At 51.7% G+C, this 17,132-nt stretch overlaps 2 protein-coding genes across 8 annotated transcripts in view; one reads left to right on the top strand and one right to left on the bottom strand.

The window, feature by feature from the left end:
- The window catches only part of ZFHX3 (zinc finger homeobox 3), a 996,345-nt gene that overhangs the window by 96,863 nt on the left and 882,350 nt on the right, over positions 1 to 17,132 (bottom strand). For all 6 annotated transcript variants that reach the window (XM_084959702.1, XM_084959704.1, XM_084959703.1 and 3 more), the window contains one exon: positions 7,247 to 7,478. In XM_084959702.1, coding sequence (XP_084815828.1) covers positions 7,247 to 7,478 — 232 coding nt within the window. The remainder of the gene's footprint in view (positions 1 to 7,246; positions 7,479 to 17,132) is intronic.
- Positions 690 to 15,197, top strand: LOC146402224 (uncharacterized). Of its 2 annotated transcripts, none has more exons than XM_084959716.1 (2): positions 690 to 3,630; positions 14,906 to 15,197. In XM_084959716.1, exons 1-2 carry the CDS (start codon positions 3,152 to 3,154, stop codon positions 15,054 to 15,056), a joined length of 630 nt encoding a protein of 209 aa, XP_084815842.1. In that variant the 5' UTR covers positions 690 to 3,151; the 3' UTR covers positions 15,057 to 15,197. The 2 variants fall into 2 exon arrangements, with proteins under 2 accessions (XP_084815842.1, XP_084815841.1); XM_084959715.1 differs by lacking the exon at positions 14,906 to 15,197 and adding an exon at positions 8,918 to 12,641.

Genomic DNA, 17,132 nt, shown 5'->3' on the forward strand with positions numbered 1-17,132 from the left:
CAGGCAGGCAGTGTATAGCCATGTGCACAGGGCAATGCACGCGCTGTTGCTACGTACGGAAGTAAAACCAAGGCCCTGATGGCCTCGAAAGACCCATAAAATCAAGTAACAAGTGAATGGCGGATCCAGAGTAGGAAAGGGCGAATGAATGAAAATGACTACGACTCAGGCTCCTGCAGCCAGACCTCAGGGAACTCCTCTAAAAGGCGGGACCTCTTGGTACAGACACTTATCTCTCCTGGAGGAGAGAGAGAGGAAACGGACCAGGTGGGGGCTTGAAGATGAGGGCCTCACTGTCCAAGCTACTATCCCGGTGATATCAGGTCCTCCCAGAGGGTCCCTTCCGGACCAGGAACATGGGACACAGTGAACCAGGGCTCTGCTATGTGCACCCCAACAGGCCCGATCATTAGCATATTTTGCAGAAAGCAAGCGGCAAAGTTCAACTGCTTTTAATGACCCGGTTCAAGACAGCTCCCAGATCATGGATCTTGGATTACTTGCCTGCATCCACATCGTTTCCCTGACTCTGGCTTCATTATATCCCTAACCTAGCAGCAACAGCCTCTCCTTTGCCCTGACGGATGCGGAGGTTCCAGGAAGACAATGCCATCATCACAAAGGCTTCTTGTATGAAGAGATGGAGCCTCAGCTCCCACACCAGGGTCTGTGTGTGTGTGTGTGTGTGTGTGTGCGCGCGCGCGCGCGCGCGCGTGTTGGGCATGTACATGTAGGCGTGCGTACACATGTGCGGGAGGAGGAGGGACAGGCGAGCACCTCCTTAGAGGAAGGACTGAGACAAGGAATGTGTAATCAGAAGCCATCACAATTACAAATGTAAATGAACAGGCAATTGGCACTGACCTTTGTAGATTGTTAGAGGACTAATTAAGGCAAATCAGGAACTCTGTTCCAACAAAAAAACAAGACAGTATACACCCTAAGAACTACTCCTGTCCTCTTCACATCGATGCAAAATGCAAGCGAATCAGGCAGTAATCAAACCATGGAGGCTTTACACAGACGAAGCGAAAACTATCTCTGTGAACAAAAGACAGCCAAGATTTACTCCTTGGCATATTGCTAGCAATTCTGCTAATATCTCTGTCAACAAGCACCACTATTATCTAAGCTCTCGCCATGGGCCTGACACTCTATTAGATTTTGTATAAACAGACCCCACCCATGAAACAGCCAGAAACGCCAATTACCAACTTTGCTTAGAATGGTGATCTTAAAAGCTTTAGGAAAAATACTCAGAAAAAAAATAGCATCAAACTCTATGCTCTTCTGAGAACTCCATTTTTCATTTAACAAAATTATATTGCCTTTTCGTGTCGATCCGTAATGATGGCACTTTATCCTTGCATTATAGAGCAGCCTTCTAAGAAAGCACAATGAAATTCACAATCCTTGTCCAAAGAGTCCTCCTTCAGGGAATGTGTTTAAAACAGATAAAGTCGTACTTTCTCTATTCCTCCATGAGCGCTTACACGTTCAGTCGCCCCAATTTGTTTTGCTGAGCTTTTACATTTAACTTTTCTAGTTAGAAACACTTTATCCCTACCCCTTTCCCAAGCCCTGTGGACAAAACATACAGTCACAACGAAAAAGGAGAGAGAGCTATGCTGGTTTTATGAAAACTACACCTCAGAACTGGCCACGATGTACTTCAGCGCTAGAAGAAAAATGACACTGAATTTCCATATAATTCAGCTATTCGTAAAAAAAAAAAAAAAAAAAAAAGATGCACTTCATATTCAGAGGGCAGCCTTACACCAATTTTGAAAAATAAAAACAAAAGCAAATGAGAAGGTTGAAAACAGTACATTTTCTTACTCTCTTAAGCTGTATGAGTTTAGCAGAATTCCCTGGAACTTGGTTCAAAAAAAATAATCTATCAAGTGAAGCCAGTGAGTGTTTCAGTAAACGTTGTCACCAAAACCACATCATCACTTGGCCGGCTGCGTCTGCCTCCCTGACCCCAGGAATTTTCACTACCTTGAGCGCCAAAGATGTGTCAGTGAAAGAGGCTCCAAGGAAAATATTCCCCCCAAGCCTGAATGAGCACGCCCTCTGGAAATTGAGCCCTGGTCCGGTTGCCTGGAAGGCCTGGGCTGGCCTCTTAAGCAGTATATCCACACCAAGGGCTGAGAGGAGGCGTCAGCTGTGCCCTGTCTCCAACTCCAAGTCTTGCACATAGTAGGTGCTCAACAAAGAATCACTCAATTATATCTGTGCAACGTTCGCAGGTCAAGTCCATGTAAAAGCAGCAGTTAAAGCGAGGAGGAGGAAAAGGAGAGGAAGGCCGATGGCAGAAGCACAAAGCACCTCTTGTCTTCTGGAGGCCCAGGGCACCGACAGAGTGAAATCCACTCCCGTTTCACCCGGGAGCCAGAAATGCCTTTTTAATAAGCCAACAGGAAAGCTGATCCTACACGATCCACCTATGAGAGTGTTCCATCTTCCAAGAGCTTCTGGTCAACTGAGGGGAAGCAAACAGCCCATGCCAGCAAGCAGCTGGGAGATAAAACCCAGTGCGGCACCATCACAACGGGCCCTCTCTCCTTCTACCTGTGCGGGGGCATGAAACAGGAAGGCTAAGTGCCCACAAAGTCACAACGCCTGGGCTTGCAGAAACTCCCCTCGAGGCCAACATCCAAAGAGCAGGTCAGATGCAAAAAAAGACTGGGATGGGGTGAACCACATTCAGTTTGATTCCTTTCTTTTCCCTGAGATGGCTAATTCCAAGACATTTTTATTATTTAAGGGGAAGGGCCTATATATGTGTGCGTGTGTGTATCTAGCACAGGGGCAAGAGGTGGCACGCGTAAACACAAAGGCCTCCACCCGAGGGTAGAGCCCGCGTGATACAGGAGCCAGCCTGCCCGCTGACGTGAGGGTGAGGCTGGACCACAAGCAGCCCGTGGCGGGAGGGTGGCCTAATTCTCAGCACACTGTCCACGACCGAGACCCGGGCCCCGGGCGCAGCAGGGCAGGACCTGGATGCTTTACGTCTGGTCACGAGGCCTCTCAAGGGGTAGAGGGGCCAAGGTGGGTGTCAACCCCAGCCACTGCCACCAAGTGCTGAAGGGCAGAGGGGACCTTCACAGCCTCCCCTTCTCCACACGGACACGTGCGCTGGCGGGCAATGTTTCTGTCGCCCACAGGGAAGAGGCCACTGGAGGAGTCACTCCATCAGCCTCGGCAAGGAAAGCCCTGCCACCTGCAGAAGGTGACAGGAGCCTGGGCTCCGAGGTCCCGCGCTCAGAGAAGAAAAGGACGTTCTTTCCGATGGCTTCTGCGTACAACTTTCCCGTATGTGGACAAGACAGGAGGAAAGGAAGGAAAGAGAAAGAAGAGCGTCACCGAACCCGATGATGACAGAGCCCCGGGAACGAAAACCCTAGACAGCAACACCGTCTACATGGGGCTTAGAGTCGGAATAGGCAGGGCTCCCGAAAGGGGCCCAGCAGGGCTCCGAGGTTCCTTTACGCTACGTGAAAGACGTCTGTTCCCAGCTGAAGATTCATATCCCGATCCTTATATCTCAGAGGAGAAACTGGGAATACAGGCAGGGAAACTGGAGGCGATTCCAGGCCACCGCAACAAAGCGAGCATGGAAAGAAGGTGAGTTGGACGCATTCTGCGGTTTCCCAGTGTGTATAAACGTGACGTTTACACTACACTGCAGTCTGCTAAGTGTGCAGTAGCTTTATGTGTTAAAAAAAAAAAAAAAAAGGGAGGCAACTTAATTAAAAAAAAAAATGTTCACTGTCATCTGAGCCTTCAGGAGGTTGTAAAATGTTTGCTGGTGGGGGGTGAGAAACACAGCAAGAATCACCAAAATGTGACACAGAGATAGCACGTGAGCAGACGCGGGTGGGAAAATGGCACCCGGTCTCTGTGCATAGACCCCCACAAACCTTTCATTTGCAAAAGGAGACGCTCACTGCGAAGCACCGTCAAACAAGGCAGGCCTGGATTTTATAAAGTCTGTGTTTACAAAAGAGGATGTGGGTGTCCTTCAAAGTCTTAACTCTGCCAGGTCCACATCCTTTTCCTTAAAGGCATTCTTCTAAGAAGTTTTTAGGAGTCAGTTCCTGGGGGAGAGGAGAGATACATTTTAAGGCAAGTTTTCTTCAAGGAGTTGCTATAATAGAACGGAGTGCCTGTTCATGTCCATATGACTGTCACCTAGTCATTGTTCCTTTTTGTCACGAGTGATGAGCATAAGCTCAGCTAGAGCGTATGAGTGGAGGAGAAAGCCCTCTGAGAAGGGAGGTGGGTGGGGAGCCCAAAGATGACTCCCGGGCCGAAGACAATACCAAAGGCTTTGGAAACAGAGAAAGGAAGTCTACCATCGAGACTAAAGTTGCTCATACACTTCGGGGAAGGGCGGGGGAACCCTAAGACACATTAAATGAGAGAAACCCAGAAGGCAGTGGTGTAAGAAAGCAATTCCAGAGTGACTGCATAAATAGAAGAATTACATTATCAAACAGGGAACTGTTTGTTCCAGTCCATAGACCCCGGGTGAAATGGCAGCTGTACACTATTTAGTTTGGGGCACCTCATTAATAAAAAGGGAATTCTGAGCAGAGTGAAAGAAAGAATTGAGGGGCGAAAGGGACCGGCTTTAAAAAGCGCAAGAGTCAAACAATGACATATGCAGAGCTGGCAGAAAAAAAAAAAAAAAAAAAAATTCTTTTCCAAACCCTGAAATAAATAGGTCTGAGTATAGATGGTAGAGGAAGGAAAATCCAGTGAGACGACTTAATAACAGCATAATGGGGAGTGGCAGGATCAAACACAGGCCCAAATGCCCCAGGAGGAACAGGGACCCCTACGGCCCCATGGCACAGCGGTCTCGGAGTTGGGGCCCTGACGTGTCTGGGGCCCCCATCCCCAGTTCACATGCAGAGGCACGGGGTCAGGCTCCCAACAGAAGCCCCAGAGATTAAGACTGAACTTGGGCCAAAAGGGGGCATCTGAAATACACATGGGAAGGAACAGCCAGCCTTGCAGTGACCCAGATGAGACAGAATTACCCTGGCACCCCGCACAGTCCTTTGCCAAAGCAACAAGTCCGACTGACTGTGGGGAAGACCCCGCCAATCCTCTGTGACAATGCTACTCTAGCAGCAAGGGGACAGTCCCCAGTTTGGGGAGGGGGGGTCCCATCGCCGGGGAATCCGGCTCCGTGTGGATGGAAAATCGGGAGCAAAGCTTCAACCAGGTGATGGAGACAGGAGCAGGACGCCCTCCCGGAAGGTCTCAGGAGGGACGTGTCCAGGAGGAAACGAAGCTGACAGGTCACCTGATGCAGCAGAGCCTGCAGAGATTAGGAAACGTCTGCTCTGGCAGAGGGTTAGCCATGAATTAATCATAGGTACCTGGAAAACCAGGGAAAACAAAAGTTGTACAAGAAGGTAAATGAAATTAGAAAACTCTACATGGCTCAGCTGTGATTAATATTTATAGAGTTAGAATAATGAAAACACTGAATATTAATATAACCCCAAATTATTAATCATAATGGAAGATGGAGGGAGGGGAAGATTGGGGGGCGGGGGGCGCTGGAGAGTGTGGGTACCGAGTCTGTGCGTGAGCACAGCGTGTGTGTGGGGGGTGTGTGTGTGAGTGTGTACGGAGTACAGGGTGTGTGTGGTGTCTGCGTGAGAGTTTGTGGGCGGGGCGCGTGTGATTAGGTATGAATGTGTGGGTGTGTAAAATGGCATACGAGTAAAATCCTTTTTCCAGAGTAGAAAGCCAAGAAATGATGACTAAAATTGACTAAAAAAAAAGTAGTCGAAGGCACATAAAGAAATACAGAAGTAAGTTCACTAAAAGAGCAATTAAACTTGAGAGCCGGTGCTCTGGGGGACAGGACTCGGGGGGGGGGGGGGCAGGCCATTTGTCCCAGGAGGATCCATAGAGCCTTTTGCCTTTAAAAACCCTAACAGTGTGAAATTTGACAACATTAGGATTAAAATCCGCACACGGCCGCTGGGGCTCGACGGCTGCGAGGGTGCTGGAGGCGATGGCCAGATAAAAAGACCCTGAGCCACCAGCCTGGCCAGGTCATTTGCCAACGTGCAGTCAGGAGAAGGAGGCTGGAGGGGAAGTCATGAGCTCGTGTCTACGAGGTGGCACCAGGGAGAAGCCCAGGAAGCTATCTGAAGGCCATGTGCCAATGCCAGGAGCTCAGAGCTTTGAGAGCTTGGCCTCACGCCAGGTGATGTCAGCACACGGGGCAGGCAAGGACCATGAGCTGGCGAGGGGCATGAGGATGCCGAAGAGCAGCAGGAGGACAGGGGAGGAACAGGCAAGGAACAGGCCCCGGGAAGGGTGCTTCCAGCAGGGGCTGGGTGGCAATGTCAAAGCCACGGAAAGAAAAAGGCCGGCACGGAGCCACCGGGCTGGGTGAACCCAAGGTCAGCGGTGACCTTCTCAAGGGCAGCATGACGACGGGAGGAAAGAGGCCACAGCAGGCTGACATGGGAGCTGAGAGGACCCACACAAGAGCGTGGAACACAGGATTAAGGGCGCGCCTTTGCTTTACGGGCCCGAAAGAGCAGTCCTGTGCTGCCAAGTTGAGAGAAAGGGATTGGAAGGCTGAAAAAACGACAGACGACAGAGGGGGGGAATGTGGCCCCGGTGGGAAGGAGAGTCGTGGGGGCGGGAGGCAGTACAGGGAAGGCGATTGCGGGTGAGAACCAGGACGGCAAGCAGAGTGGGCCGAGTCCCCGCTGGAAGGTCTCCGCTCTCTTTGTGGCATGACGGGCACACCAAGCCAGGAACAGCCGGAGTCGCTCTCCGAAACAACCACAACGTTTCTCACAAACACTTGCTTCCATCCTCCCTCAAGTTCATCCTTCCAGACCAGACTCGAGGCCACGCACGGCCCGTTCTCAAGCTGAGCAAGACATAACTTAGCACGTGCTCTCTGGCAATGCCAATCAATCAGCTGAATCTACCATGCCCCCCTCCCCAGTCCCACCCCGGAGGCATCTGGGGAGAGGGGACGCAAGGTCTGCCGGCTTGCGCACGGGGCAGTGGTGTGGGAAGAACAGCGGGGCTAAGTTCCTTCAAGAGAAAGTAACAGGAAAGCAACGATCCACATGTCTCATGCCTTTCACCCGGGGGGCCAGTCGCAGACACGAGGGCTGGATGCACCACACCGAAGCCAGTGCTCCGTCGACCCCTGCCCCTCCCAGCCTCCCGTGCCCACGAGCCCACTCACCTGGGTCGGTGGAGGGGCACCTGCGGATGGTGAAGATCTGGCCCAGGTCCTCGTCCTCCTCTGGAAGGCCCTTCTGCAGCCGCTGCAGCTTGCGCAGGCTCTCGCCGCGCTGGTGCTTCATGGAGCGCACGTGCTGAATGAGGTTGAGCTTGGCCTTGGTGGAGTAGCTGCACAGGACACAGTGGTAGTAGCAGCTCTCACCCTCCACACCGCTCTCGTGCTGCTGCAGGTGCTGCGAGGGCAAAGGACAGGGACATGCCTTGGGTAAGGTGCTCCAGGCCCACCGTCAGCCCATCCTGCCCTGGCTGCGGCCTGACACGGGTGCCTTGGTGGGCTGCCTGGTTTTGCCAACATGCCCTCCCCCAGAGCTCTCTGGACGGGGGGCAAGCTGTTCTCGCTCCCGCCTCCCCCGAAACATGTCAGGCTGAAAACATGGATGGATTACACCCTCATAGTATAAATTATGTGCAGAAGAAACAGACTCACAGACTTTGAAAAAAGTATGGTTACCAAAGGGGACAGGTGCATGGGCGGGGAGGGGGCACGGAGGGTTTGGGATGGGTATCTGCCCACGGTCGTGTAGGGAATGACTGGCCAGCAGAGACCTGCTGTATAGCACAGGGAACTCTATCCAATATTCTGTGACAATCCACATGGGGAAAGAATCTGAACGAGAATGGATGTGTGTACACGTGTAACCAAATCACTCTGCCGTACAGAAGAGATTAGCACAACCTTGCACATGGACTGTACTTCAACCTAACTTTAAGACATGAAAAAAGTGCCCTCCTATGGTAATTAAAAATCAGAAGGAAAAACAACTGGTCTTTCTGGCGCCCTCAGGAAAGGCTCCTCCTTCCAGCCTCTGAAGTGTCCCGCTTTGTTCAGAAACACACACTGAGAACACGCTCTGGCCCACGGTTCAAACCCACCCTGCTGCCTCTTCTATAAATAAGGTTTTATGGGGGGACAGTCACATCTGTTAATCTACGGCTGCTCATGAAAACCAGAGTTCAACAGCTGCAACAGGGACCAACCTGCAAAGCCTAACACAGGAGTATCTGGTCTTCGTGGGAAAAGTTCGCCAGCCCCTGCTTTCGGTGACAGTCTATTTGGTCACCCGACCTGTACACACTTAGGTCAGTACCATAGTGCCAAAGTCACTGTCCGGCCATTTCCCCAGAAAGATGACTCAAGGTTTTGCATTTAGAATGACAGTCTAGGAGTTCCCATCGTGGCGCAGTGGTTAACAAATCCGACTAGGAACTATGAGGTTTCGGGTTCGATCCCTGCCCTTGCTCAGTGGGTTAAGGATCCGGCGTTGCCGTGAGCTGTGGTGTAGGTTGCAGACGCGGCTCGGATCCCACGTTGCTCTGGCTCTGGCGTAGGCTGGCAGCTACAGCTCCGATTCGACCCCTAGCCTGTGAACCTCCATATGCCGTGGGAGCGGCCCAAGAAATGGCAAAAAGACAAAAAAAAAAAAAAAAAAAAGAAAAAAAGACAGTCTAGGAGCAGAACCCAAACGTAAGGTTCCCCCGGATTTAAAAAAAAAAAAAAAAAAAAAAAGACAGAAACATTAATTTCTCCGGACTAGTTCCCTGTCAACATCTCAAAGTCCTCTGGCTTAGGGTTCAGAGGGTCCAAATGACACTGTGCTGTGTTTGTGTCAAGACAGTTCCGGACTCCAGAACGTGGCGGTCCAAGAGGAAGAGGCAGCAGGAAGCAGGCACACACAGGAATCAAGTTCGGGGCACAGAGTGGAGAAGAATTACAGACCATCCAGGCACAGCGTTCACATCCGCTCGGGGCCTCCTGGAGAACCTGCTGAGAAGGACGGACCCTCTTCACTAACAAGCAGGGAACCAGCACGCTCCTGGTAGAGGAAGGCAGGCCCCTTCGTCTCAAACGACTCGTGTGAAAACGAAGAGGGAATTTTTCTACTGGGTGCACAGAAAGCTGGAGAAACAATTCCCGAATGCTGAAGTGGCTCACTCGAGGTGACCCGGCCAGTTACTGCGAGAGCGAGAACTAGAACCTGGGCCTCACAGCCCCCAGCATCCTTTTGGAGGAGGAAACGCAGAGCAGGTGTTCCAAGCGCTCAGGTTAAGACCTCTTTCCCGCCTCCTCCCTGCCCTCAGGGCGCTTTCACCCAGCGCTACACACACCAGGGGGCCCTCCCAGCAGAGGGCAGGGCTCTGAGGCTCATGTGCTCACAGGCACGCCTTCTATGTTCACTGCAAAAGGGGGAACGTTCCAGAAGCAGTGGCCCTCACGGAAAGAGGAAATGGACCAACAGAACGCCGTAGGAAAACGAGCGTGGGAAAGGGGGGTCCAGGACCTCAATCGTGTGAACTGGCTCCACTGCTCCGCAATAACTCTTGCTCTGGGGTCGACCTGCAAGGAACCACATGAAGGGCCTCATGGGTCCAAGAGCGAACAACCTCTTTGTTCCCTGAGACGGGTGGCTGAACACACTTGCGCACAGAGCCCTGGAACACAACACTCTCGCTAGGAAGAGCGGTCCTAGGGCACATGCGACCACGGAGAGCTGAGAGATGCAGCAAGCTCAACGTTGTCAAATGACCACTGAAAACCACAAGCTCCTTGTCTTGAGACACCTTGGAACAGATACATTTTTTTTTTTTTTTTAACGGTTTATCTTCCATGGGCTGCATCTGACATGAGGCTCCTGGCAGAGCATTTCAGGAGGATGGAAAGCAGCAGAGCAATGCTTTCGGCAGGCTGCAAGCCTGGGCTGAAGGACGGTCTGGTGGCACGATGGAGACGGAAAGGATGAGCTTGTCCCCGTGCCTTCTTTGGTGCTTCGCCACCAGGACCCCACCCCCGGCCCCCGCCAAGCCAAAAACCAGACCAGGATATTCCTGGGAGCAAAAGTTTTGCTTGGAAAAGAGGAACAGGAAACTTGTCCAGCAGCCAGGCACTGCCGTCTTGGATCACTAAGACCGAAAGAATGACACTTATTAAAGTTTCAACAAAATCCGACAGAAGGAAAGATAACAAGGAAAATAACCACGGAACCCAAAGCAATCAGGTTCTACTGAGGGATTTGGGGGGGTAGCATAAACTGTAAAATCAGAGTAAGAGCCACTAAAGCCTAAAGCCCACATCCCATTACTTTCCCATGATACAGGATTTCCTTGCAATACGGCTCAGAATCTTAAACATAAAATTTTAATATGAATGTGAGGGTATTTTTCCAAACGGCTGGGTTTTCCAATCTCCAGGCCAAAAGGGAGGCTATCTTGGCCAAAAGGAGTTGGACAGGCGCTGAGATGACAGATGATGTCTTTTGTCCTCAAATCCAGATTCTTGGGAGATAGGAGTGTATAAATCCTGAACTGAGAAAAAATGTACTGGGGGCCTGAGTTTAAAAAATAACTGATCTAGTGATGTTGTCCCCAAGCCATTCTACCCCTGAACTCGTGGTGGTCAGTGGCATTCTCTTCTGCCACCAGGAAGTCTTTTGTCTGACGTCTGAGAACCATTTTGGAAGGGAAACAGGCACACGTTACAAACGGCAGAGAAGAGAAGAAGGAATGTGGAAAACAGAGCTGCGGCCTCTCTCCCTTACTTGCACGGAAGCTTAATTCAAAATTCCAAGCTTACTTATTCTCCAACGCGCATGCACCCGTGCGTGCGTGCGCACACACACCCACGCCACGATACACTATTTCTTGGTTTCTAAGGAGAACCTGCTTATAGCCCCACCCAAACTCGCAGCCACAACTAGCGTCTCCTGAGGTCTACCTGCTTGCGACAGCCTCGGCTCTCACCACATTTTATAAACTCTCGCTGGGTGATTCTCAGGCTGTCCAACCTGGAGCAGAGCTAGCAGCAGGGTCCTGACTTGTGTGACCTTCTCCACACCATCTGGTCACTTCCCAGGCCTTGAGTGGGTCAGCGCCCTGACCGTGTCGGCCAGGCACCCTCTCCCTCCCAGGAGGCACTGGCCTCATCCCCAGAATCCCACCCTCGGAACCGGCCAAATAAGCAGCTGCAGGAGGGGTGGGGCTGGAGAGGCCGAGAAGGACCGCACAGGCCAAGGGAGGACACGCTTTCCCTGCAGAAGATGAGAGTCGATGTTTTCATTTGGAGAAGGAGGGAGAATGATTTGTTCCTGACCCAGCTAATTAGAATACCCTCAATTGGGATCACAATGTATTTAATTAAATTCACTGTAATATATGAAGAATCCACCAAGGCACAAATCCCAGCGGAACACTCAGTGAAGGGGCTGCCTCCGTTCAGAGATCTTGCTCTCCTCGGCAGGCAGGAGATTCTTCTCCCACGCAGATCCCAGATGCCCCCCAACCCTCTCCCCCTCCATCCCGGAGCTCTCCTATCCTTGCGGAGGGGGATCCAGGTCCTGTGTGGCTTTTTCCATTTTTCCTTACCCTGCACTCAAGATTCTTAACTGCTCACCTCTATCAAATCCAGTATGTAGTTTAAAAATAAAACAGGGAGTTCCCATCAGGACTCAGTGGTTAACAAACCCGACTAGTATCCAAAAGGACGCAGGTTTGATCCCTGGCCTCCCTCAGTGGGTTAAGGATCTGGCGTTGCCCATGAGCTGTGGTGTGGGTCACAGACATGCCTCGGATTTGGCGTTGCTGTGGCTCTGGCGGAGGCCAGCGGCTACAGCTCCAATTCGACCCCTAGCCTGGGAACCTCCAAACACTGCAGGTATGGCCCGTAAATGACAAAAGACAAAAAAAGCAAAGCAACAAAACAGACCAGTAACTTCAAGTGTGCTCAGTGTGTCGTAAGGTATGTGTGCCACGTGGGGACCCAAAGAAAACTGGCCACTGAGCCCATCAGACGGGGTTTGGTTTTGGTTCAATTCTACAACACGGAAGACACTATAAAACACACGTGCCCCACACAGAATGTGTCCTACCCAAGGGCCTTAGCCTGCAGGTGATAAGGCAGGGATGGTGGAGACCAAGGGATGTAAGAAGGATGCCCCTGTGGCATGAGTACCAATGTGAGAATACACCTTCCAGCTGGACCAATGGAAATCCCAGTTTGCTCAAGAAAAATGAGCACCTATCCACCCACGACCATGAGGACACAGGATCAACAAGAATATTAAGAAAGGGGGATGGAGTTCCCGTCGTGGCGCAGTGGTTAACGAATCCGACTAGGAACCATGAGGTTGCGGGTTCAGTCCCTGCCCTTGCTCAGTGGGTTAACGATCCGGCGTTGCCGTGAGCTGTGGTGTAGGTTGCAGACGCGGCTCGGATCCTGCGTTGCTGTGGCTCTGGTGTAGGCTGGCAGCTACAGCTCTGATTCGACCCCTAGCCTGGGAATCTCCATATGCGGAGGGAGCGGCCCAAAGAAATAGCAAAAAGACAAAAAAAAAAAAAAAAAAAAAGAAAGAAAGAAAGAAAGAAAGGGGGATGGACGGAGCTCAAGGACAGTGGCCTCGAGGTCCAATCCGAGCACAAGGACAATGGCCTCGAGGTCCAATCCAGCTCGCTCGGGCCGGGCAGCCTCTCCTCTAACCTTGAACCACCAAGGGTTTCCTTGGTGGTTCCGATCTCACGGGCTGGTTTAAAAAGGGCCTGCAAAACACGGGGTCAGAGGAACTGCAAGTTAAGAGTCGTTTCCATGTCTACACTTGGCCAGAGGATTTACTTCCCAAAAGCTCAAAGAGGTACGACGACCTACAAGAAGGGAACCAGTACCCAGCCTGCCTCGTAAACGGAAGCAGAGAAAAGAGCCCAGACTCCACCTTCTCCAAATTACCACCATGCGGCAGAAAACAGACCGTCCTCACGGCGAGCGGGTAGAAACGGGACCTGCACACCTTGTGCTGGAAATGAGCGGGGAAGGGCTTCCCTCCCACGGGTCAGAGACTTCTCCCGCCCATCGGTCTGGTCTCGTCAGAATGGCCTCTATCTGGTAACACTTGTCCCACCTCAAGGTTTAGCTGGAAGGCCACGGTCCCGTGCCCCCGACGTGGAGACAGCCAGGTCCCACATCTTCCCTTCTGGGTCTGGTTCCAGGGGAAGAACTTTGCTAAAGAAAAGACCTCAACACAACAAGAGGCCCCTCGGATAATAAGCCGGGCCCGGACGGCTGAGTGCAAAAAGCAAATGAATAATTAAAACAACAAGGCGAGGCGAGGAGCCAGCCTGAGTTCCTTCGTGGGATTCCACCCCCATTGCTATGTTGGGCTCGTCCAGCCCGGCCGAAGACTGAAAGTCAAAGAGACCAAAAGAGGGCCCTTGTTAGAAAAGAATTCATTGCGAAAATCAAAAAAATGTGTTCCTGTTACTTGTTTCCCAGGAAAACGAACCAACTTCTGTCAGAGGACATTGATTTCTATAAATCTGGAGGGGCCCCGGCCCCCTCCTCCTCCCCAACAATAGGAAACTTCTAACATCTGGTTCTTCATGCATGGAATGCAAAATATTGATCAGGTTTTGTCAAAGCCTCCCTTTTAAAGTAGAAAGAGACAAAGTATACTCTCTCTCTCTCTCACACACACACACACACACACACGGAAACACACAGGATTCTTAAATGAAGCTTCCTCAGAGAATAACACCTGTTAGGGGAACGCACATATGCCCACCCCTCTCGTCACACGTGGATTCACCACCCCAAGAGCAAATCAAACAGGGATGCTCCTTGATGAGGTCAAGCAGCTCCCAGACACCCCTCTGAGCAAGAGGGCTACCCCGGAGACACCAGACACATCTGACGCCTTAGAGAAGCCCTGTGTACAGAAAGGCCCCCAACACACCTGTCAAGCTCGGCCATGCATCTCCACGCTGGCAGGTGGATGGGCCTCTGGAGCAAAAAACAAAGGCCCCCAATGCAAGGGGCTGCTGTCGCATTAGGCCTCAGGAGGGGAAACGCTGCTAACCACAGCAAGCTGGGAGCTCGGGGTGAGGACCGGAAAAATCTCACCGACACCTCCAGTGAGAAGGAACTGGATGAAGGGGGTCCAGAGTTATTGTGCTAATTACCCACTATGATGAAATAAGGAAGAATCAAGTGAGGGAGAATTCACCATCGTACCCAGGGAACAGCATCTACTGCTGGGGAAGCACCTTCACACACTCAGTCTTCTCATTCCAGCCCGAGGTGGGCAGCATTTAGCTCCTGTCCTTGGAGAACCTCAGAAGGGTCAGGTGACTCTCTCTTCCCAAGGTCTCCCAGCACGTGGAAGAAACAGGCCTGGAACCCGGGACTGGAGGCTGGGTCCACGGCCGCCCAGCTACGCTGCACTGGCTGCTGGGAGTTCTGGAATATGAGACTCCCCAGACCCAGGCGTACACCTGAAATGCCTCAAAAAATTGGTTCAGGTATAATGCAACCCAGAAGAGGGGCGGTTAATTTTTTAATCAGGGGTTGTGCGGCAGTTCCAAATTTAAGGCCGTGTTCTTAGGAAAGCTTCCGGAAGGTCAACCTAAATATATATGTATTTTCTGTTTAACGTTGGCTTTTCACCCACTCATGCCCTCATCTTCGGCACATGCTAATTTAGTCCTATTTCACCGCAGGAGCCCGGCAGACAGCGTAAGATATAAGCCCCAACCACGATTTACAAGAGAAAGTGAAAGGAAGTAAAAATGTTCCCTTAGATCCATCCATTTGTGCTGCTCTGACCTACTTTCTGGTTTCTAGGCCAGACTCCTCGTGCCCTGGAACAAGCCACGACTGTTCGCTCCCAGTATCCAAGCTCCAAGGCCAGAGTCAAGACTTTGCAACCCTGCATCGCCTCGCTTGTGTGAATGACACTTCCTCCTTCATAAGTCTCAAGATGAGTGTTCCTTGAGAGACGTATAGTCAGTCCCAGAAGGAAAAAAAAAAAAGCATAAACCTGCAACCATCTATAGGCTGTACCTGCCTTGGCTTGAAATCTTCTCTAGAAAAACGCACATGTAGACGCCTGCGGAGTGCTGATGCCATCCTATTAACAGACTTCATTTTCCTCTGTTGGGAAAAGTGCAGAAGGGGGAGTGGCCTAACTCTCCCCGGAGCGGACGCACGTGGGGGTGTGCAGAGGCCCTCCCCAAGCAAGGGGCCCATCAGAGCACGAGCTCTCAAGAGAAATAAGGGCTCGTTTCCACGATGGGCAAGGCATCGACGTGGGGCTCGGAAGCCAAGGGAAGCATTTGGTGGGGAAAGCAACCAAGTGGGTCCCACGAGGCTGACCTCCAACTGGCCGCCCTCCAGGAACTACCCAAAGCTGCTCGGGTCGGCAGGAGAGGCCCCGCACGAGGACAAGGCCCTGGCAACGGTGACTTTCCTCACTTGTTAGGCTGCCTCCTTCCCTGGTGAGACTTCCCAGCTCTCGCAGGTCTAATCCCACCTACCGAACGAAGGCTGCCATAGCCATGCTGCCCAAACGGTCCTCACTGAAGTCTGTGTCGCACTGCTGCCGTCGTGGTGGCTTAAGGTGCACGCTGGATTAAGGCAGGTCAGGGGGACACTCTCGCCCTGTGGGCAAGTTATGCACACTGGCTGGGCCTCAGTTTCCCCGTCTCTGCAATGCTGGGATGAGAACAGAACCTCCTCACAATACTGCTGGAGGAGTCAATGGGCCACTCAATACAGTGCCCGATGTATGGGTCACCTCCCTGATGAATGCGGCTACTACTGTAACTATCATGATTTTTCAAATGGGTTAAGCTTTGGGATTAGGAATAGAAATGGCTACTGAATTTATCTATTTGACGTTTCCCTCCTTCTGACCAGTCTATGCTGCCCCCTCCCTGGGAACCGCCACCACAAACCATCCCCCAGCCCCAAAGAGGAATCCCCAGTTGGCAGGAAGGAAACAGTGCTGTAGAGAAAGCATGAGACAGAGCGGCTACTGCACACACACAGGGCTGACTTCTTCCTTACAGGCGGTGCTTAAATTTTACATTAAGTCACTTGCCCAAAGTCATGCTGCAGATGCAGGCAGAGCTGGGATCCACACCCCAGGCCCACGTCCTTGGCACAGAACCTTATCTGTTGATTGGATCTCTTTGCCCATCAAGTACCAACATAATGAAAACCTGAAACCATGTGCCTTATCGTGTCTGGAACACCCCGGGTGAGCACCAGGAAAGGAGAATGTAGCTGAAATGGCTTGGAGACACGCGCCTGGTTCCCTAAACCCACTCTGAAGGATTTGCTTATTTGCAGGGCCAGTCCGTGACAGTCCACACGGCAGAAGAGAACACCTGCCTGGTGGTCCAAACAGGTGCGTTACTTCATCTGTAAAATGCAGCTGTTTATGCTTGCCTTGCCTTCCTGGGAGGCAATTTTTAAAACCACATGAGCAAACAAACGTGAAACTCATTCAGAAGATGTGGAACACCACCTGACTATTTGGCACAGTCACTGTCTCTCTACCTGGAGCCCAGATTTTGCTTCCTCACTTCTGATTGGCAGGTGCAACACCACGGGCCTGGCTGGTAATGATGCACACGGTTCTAGCTCAGTGGTTCTCTAACTGAAGCAATCATCAGAAGCTCCTGCCCAACAGGGGGGCACGTCATGCTATACAGAGTGTCAGGCCCACCCCAGGGCTTTCTGATTCACCTGGTCCAGGATGGGGCCCAAGATTGTGCATTTCTCACCATCTCCCCAGGGTGGGAGGGGCGTTGATGTTTCCGGTCTGGTTTCACACTCTGACAACAGTCAACCACTTTGGACAGCGAGTGCCACGGAAAAGAGACCCACGTCCGAATACATGGAGAGGTTCTCCTGTAAGAAGGGAAACTTCCAAGGCCTAAAATCTGCACCACCCACCTTTTCCCAAAGAGTATTTCAGATTCGAGCAAACGGCATTCGATAAATCATGCGGTGCCTGCACAGAGGGATTCACCTCCTTAATGAAAGAGTCACACGGAAGCAGCTG

This window comes from Sus scrofa, chromosome 6 (genome assembly GCF_054392235.1).
Source record: "Sus scrofa isolate SSC_HxYL_T2T_F1_AM1 chromosome 6, Sscrofa_HxYL_maternal_Yorkshire_Landrace_v2.0, whole genome shotgun sequence".
Classification (NCBI taxonomy): Eukaryota; Metazoa; Chordata; class Mammalia; order Artiodactyla; family Suidae; genus Sus; species Sus scrofa.

What these genes read in the sequence shown, in the direction of transcription:
- LOC146402224 (XM_084959715.1), top strand. Translation starts at nt 3,152, where the DNA reads ATGTTTCTGTCGCCCACAGGGAAGAGGCCACTGGAGGAGTCACTCCAT. An exon ending in AAAGCGAGCATGGAAAGAAG is followed by an intron (nt 3,631 to 8,917) that starts GTGAGTTGGACG and finishes GTTTGTGTCAAG; the next exon opens with ACAGTTCCGGACTCCAGAAC.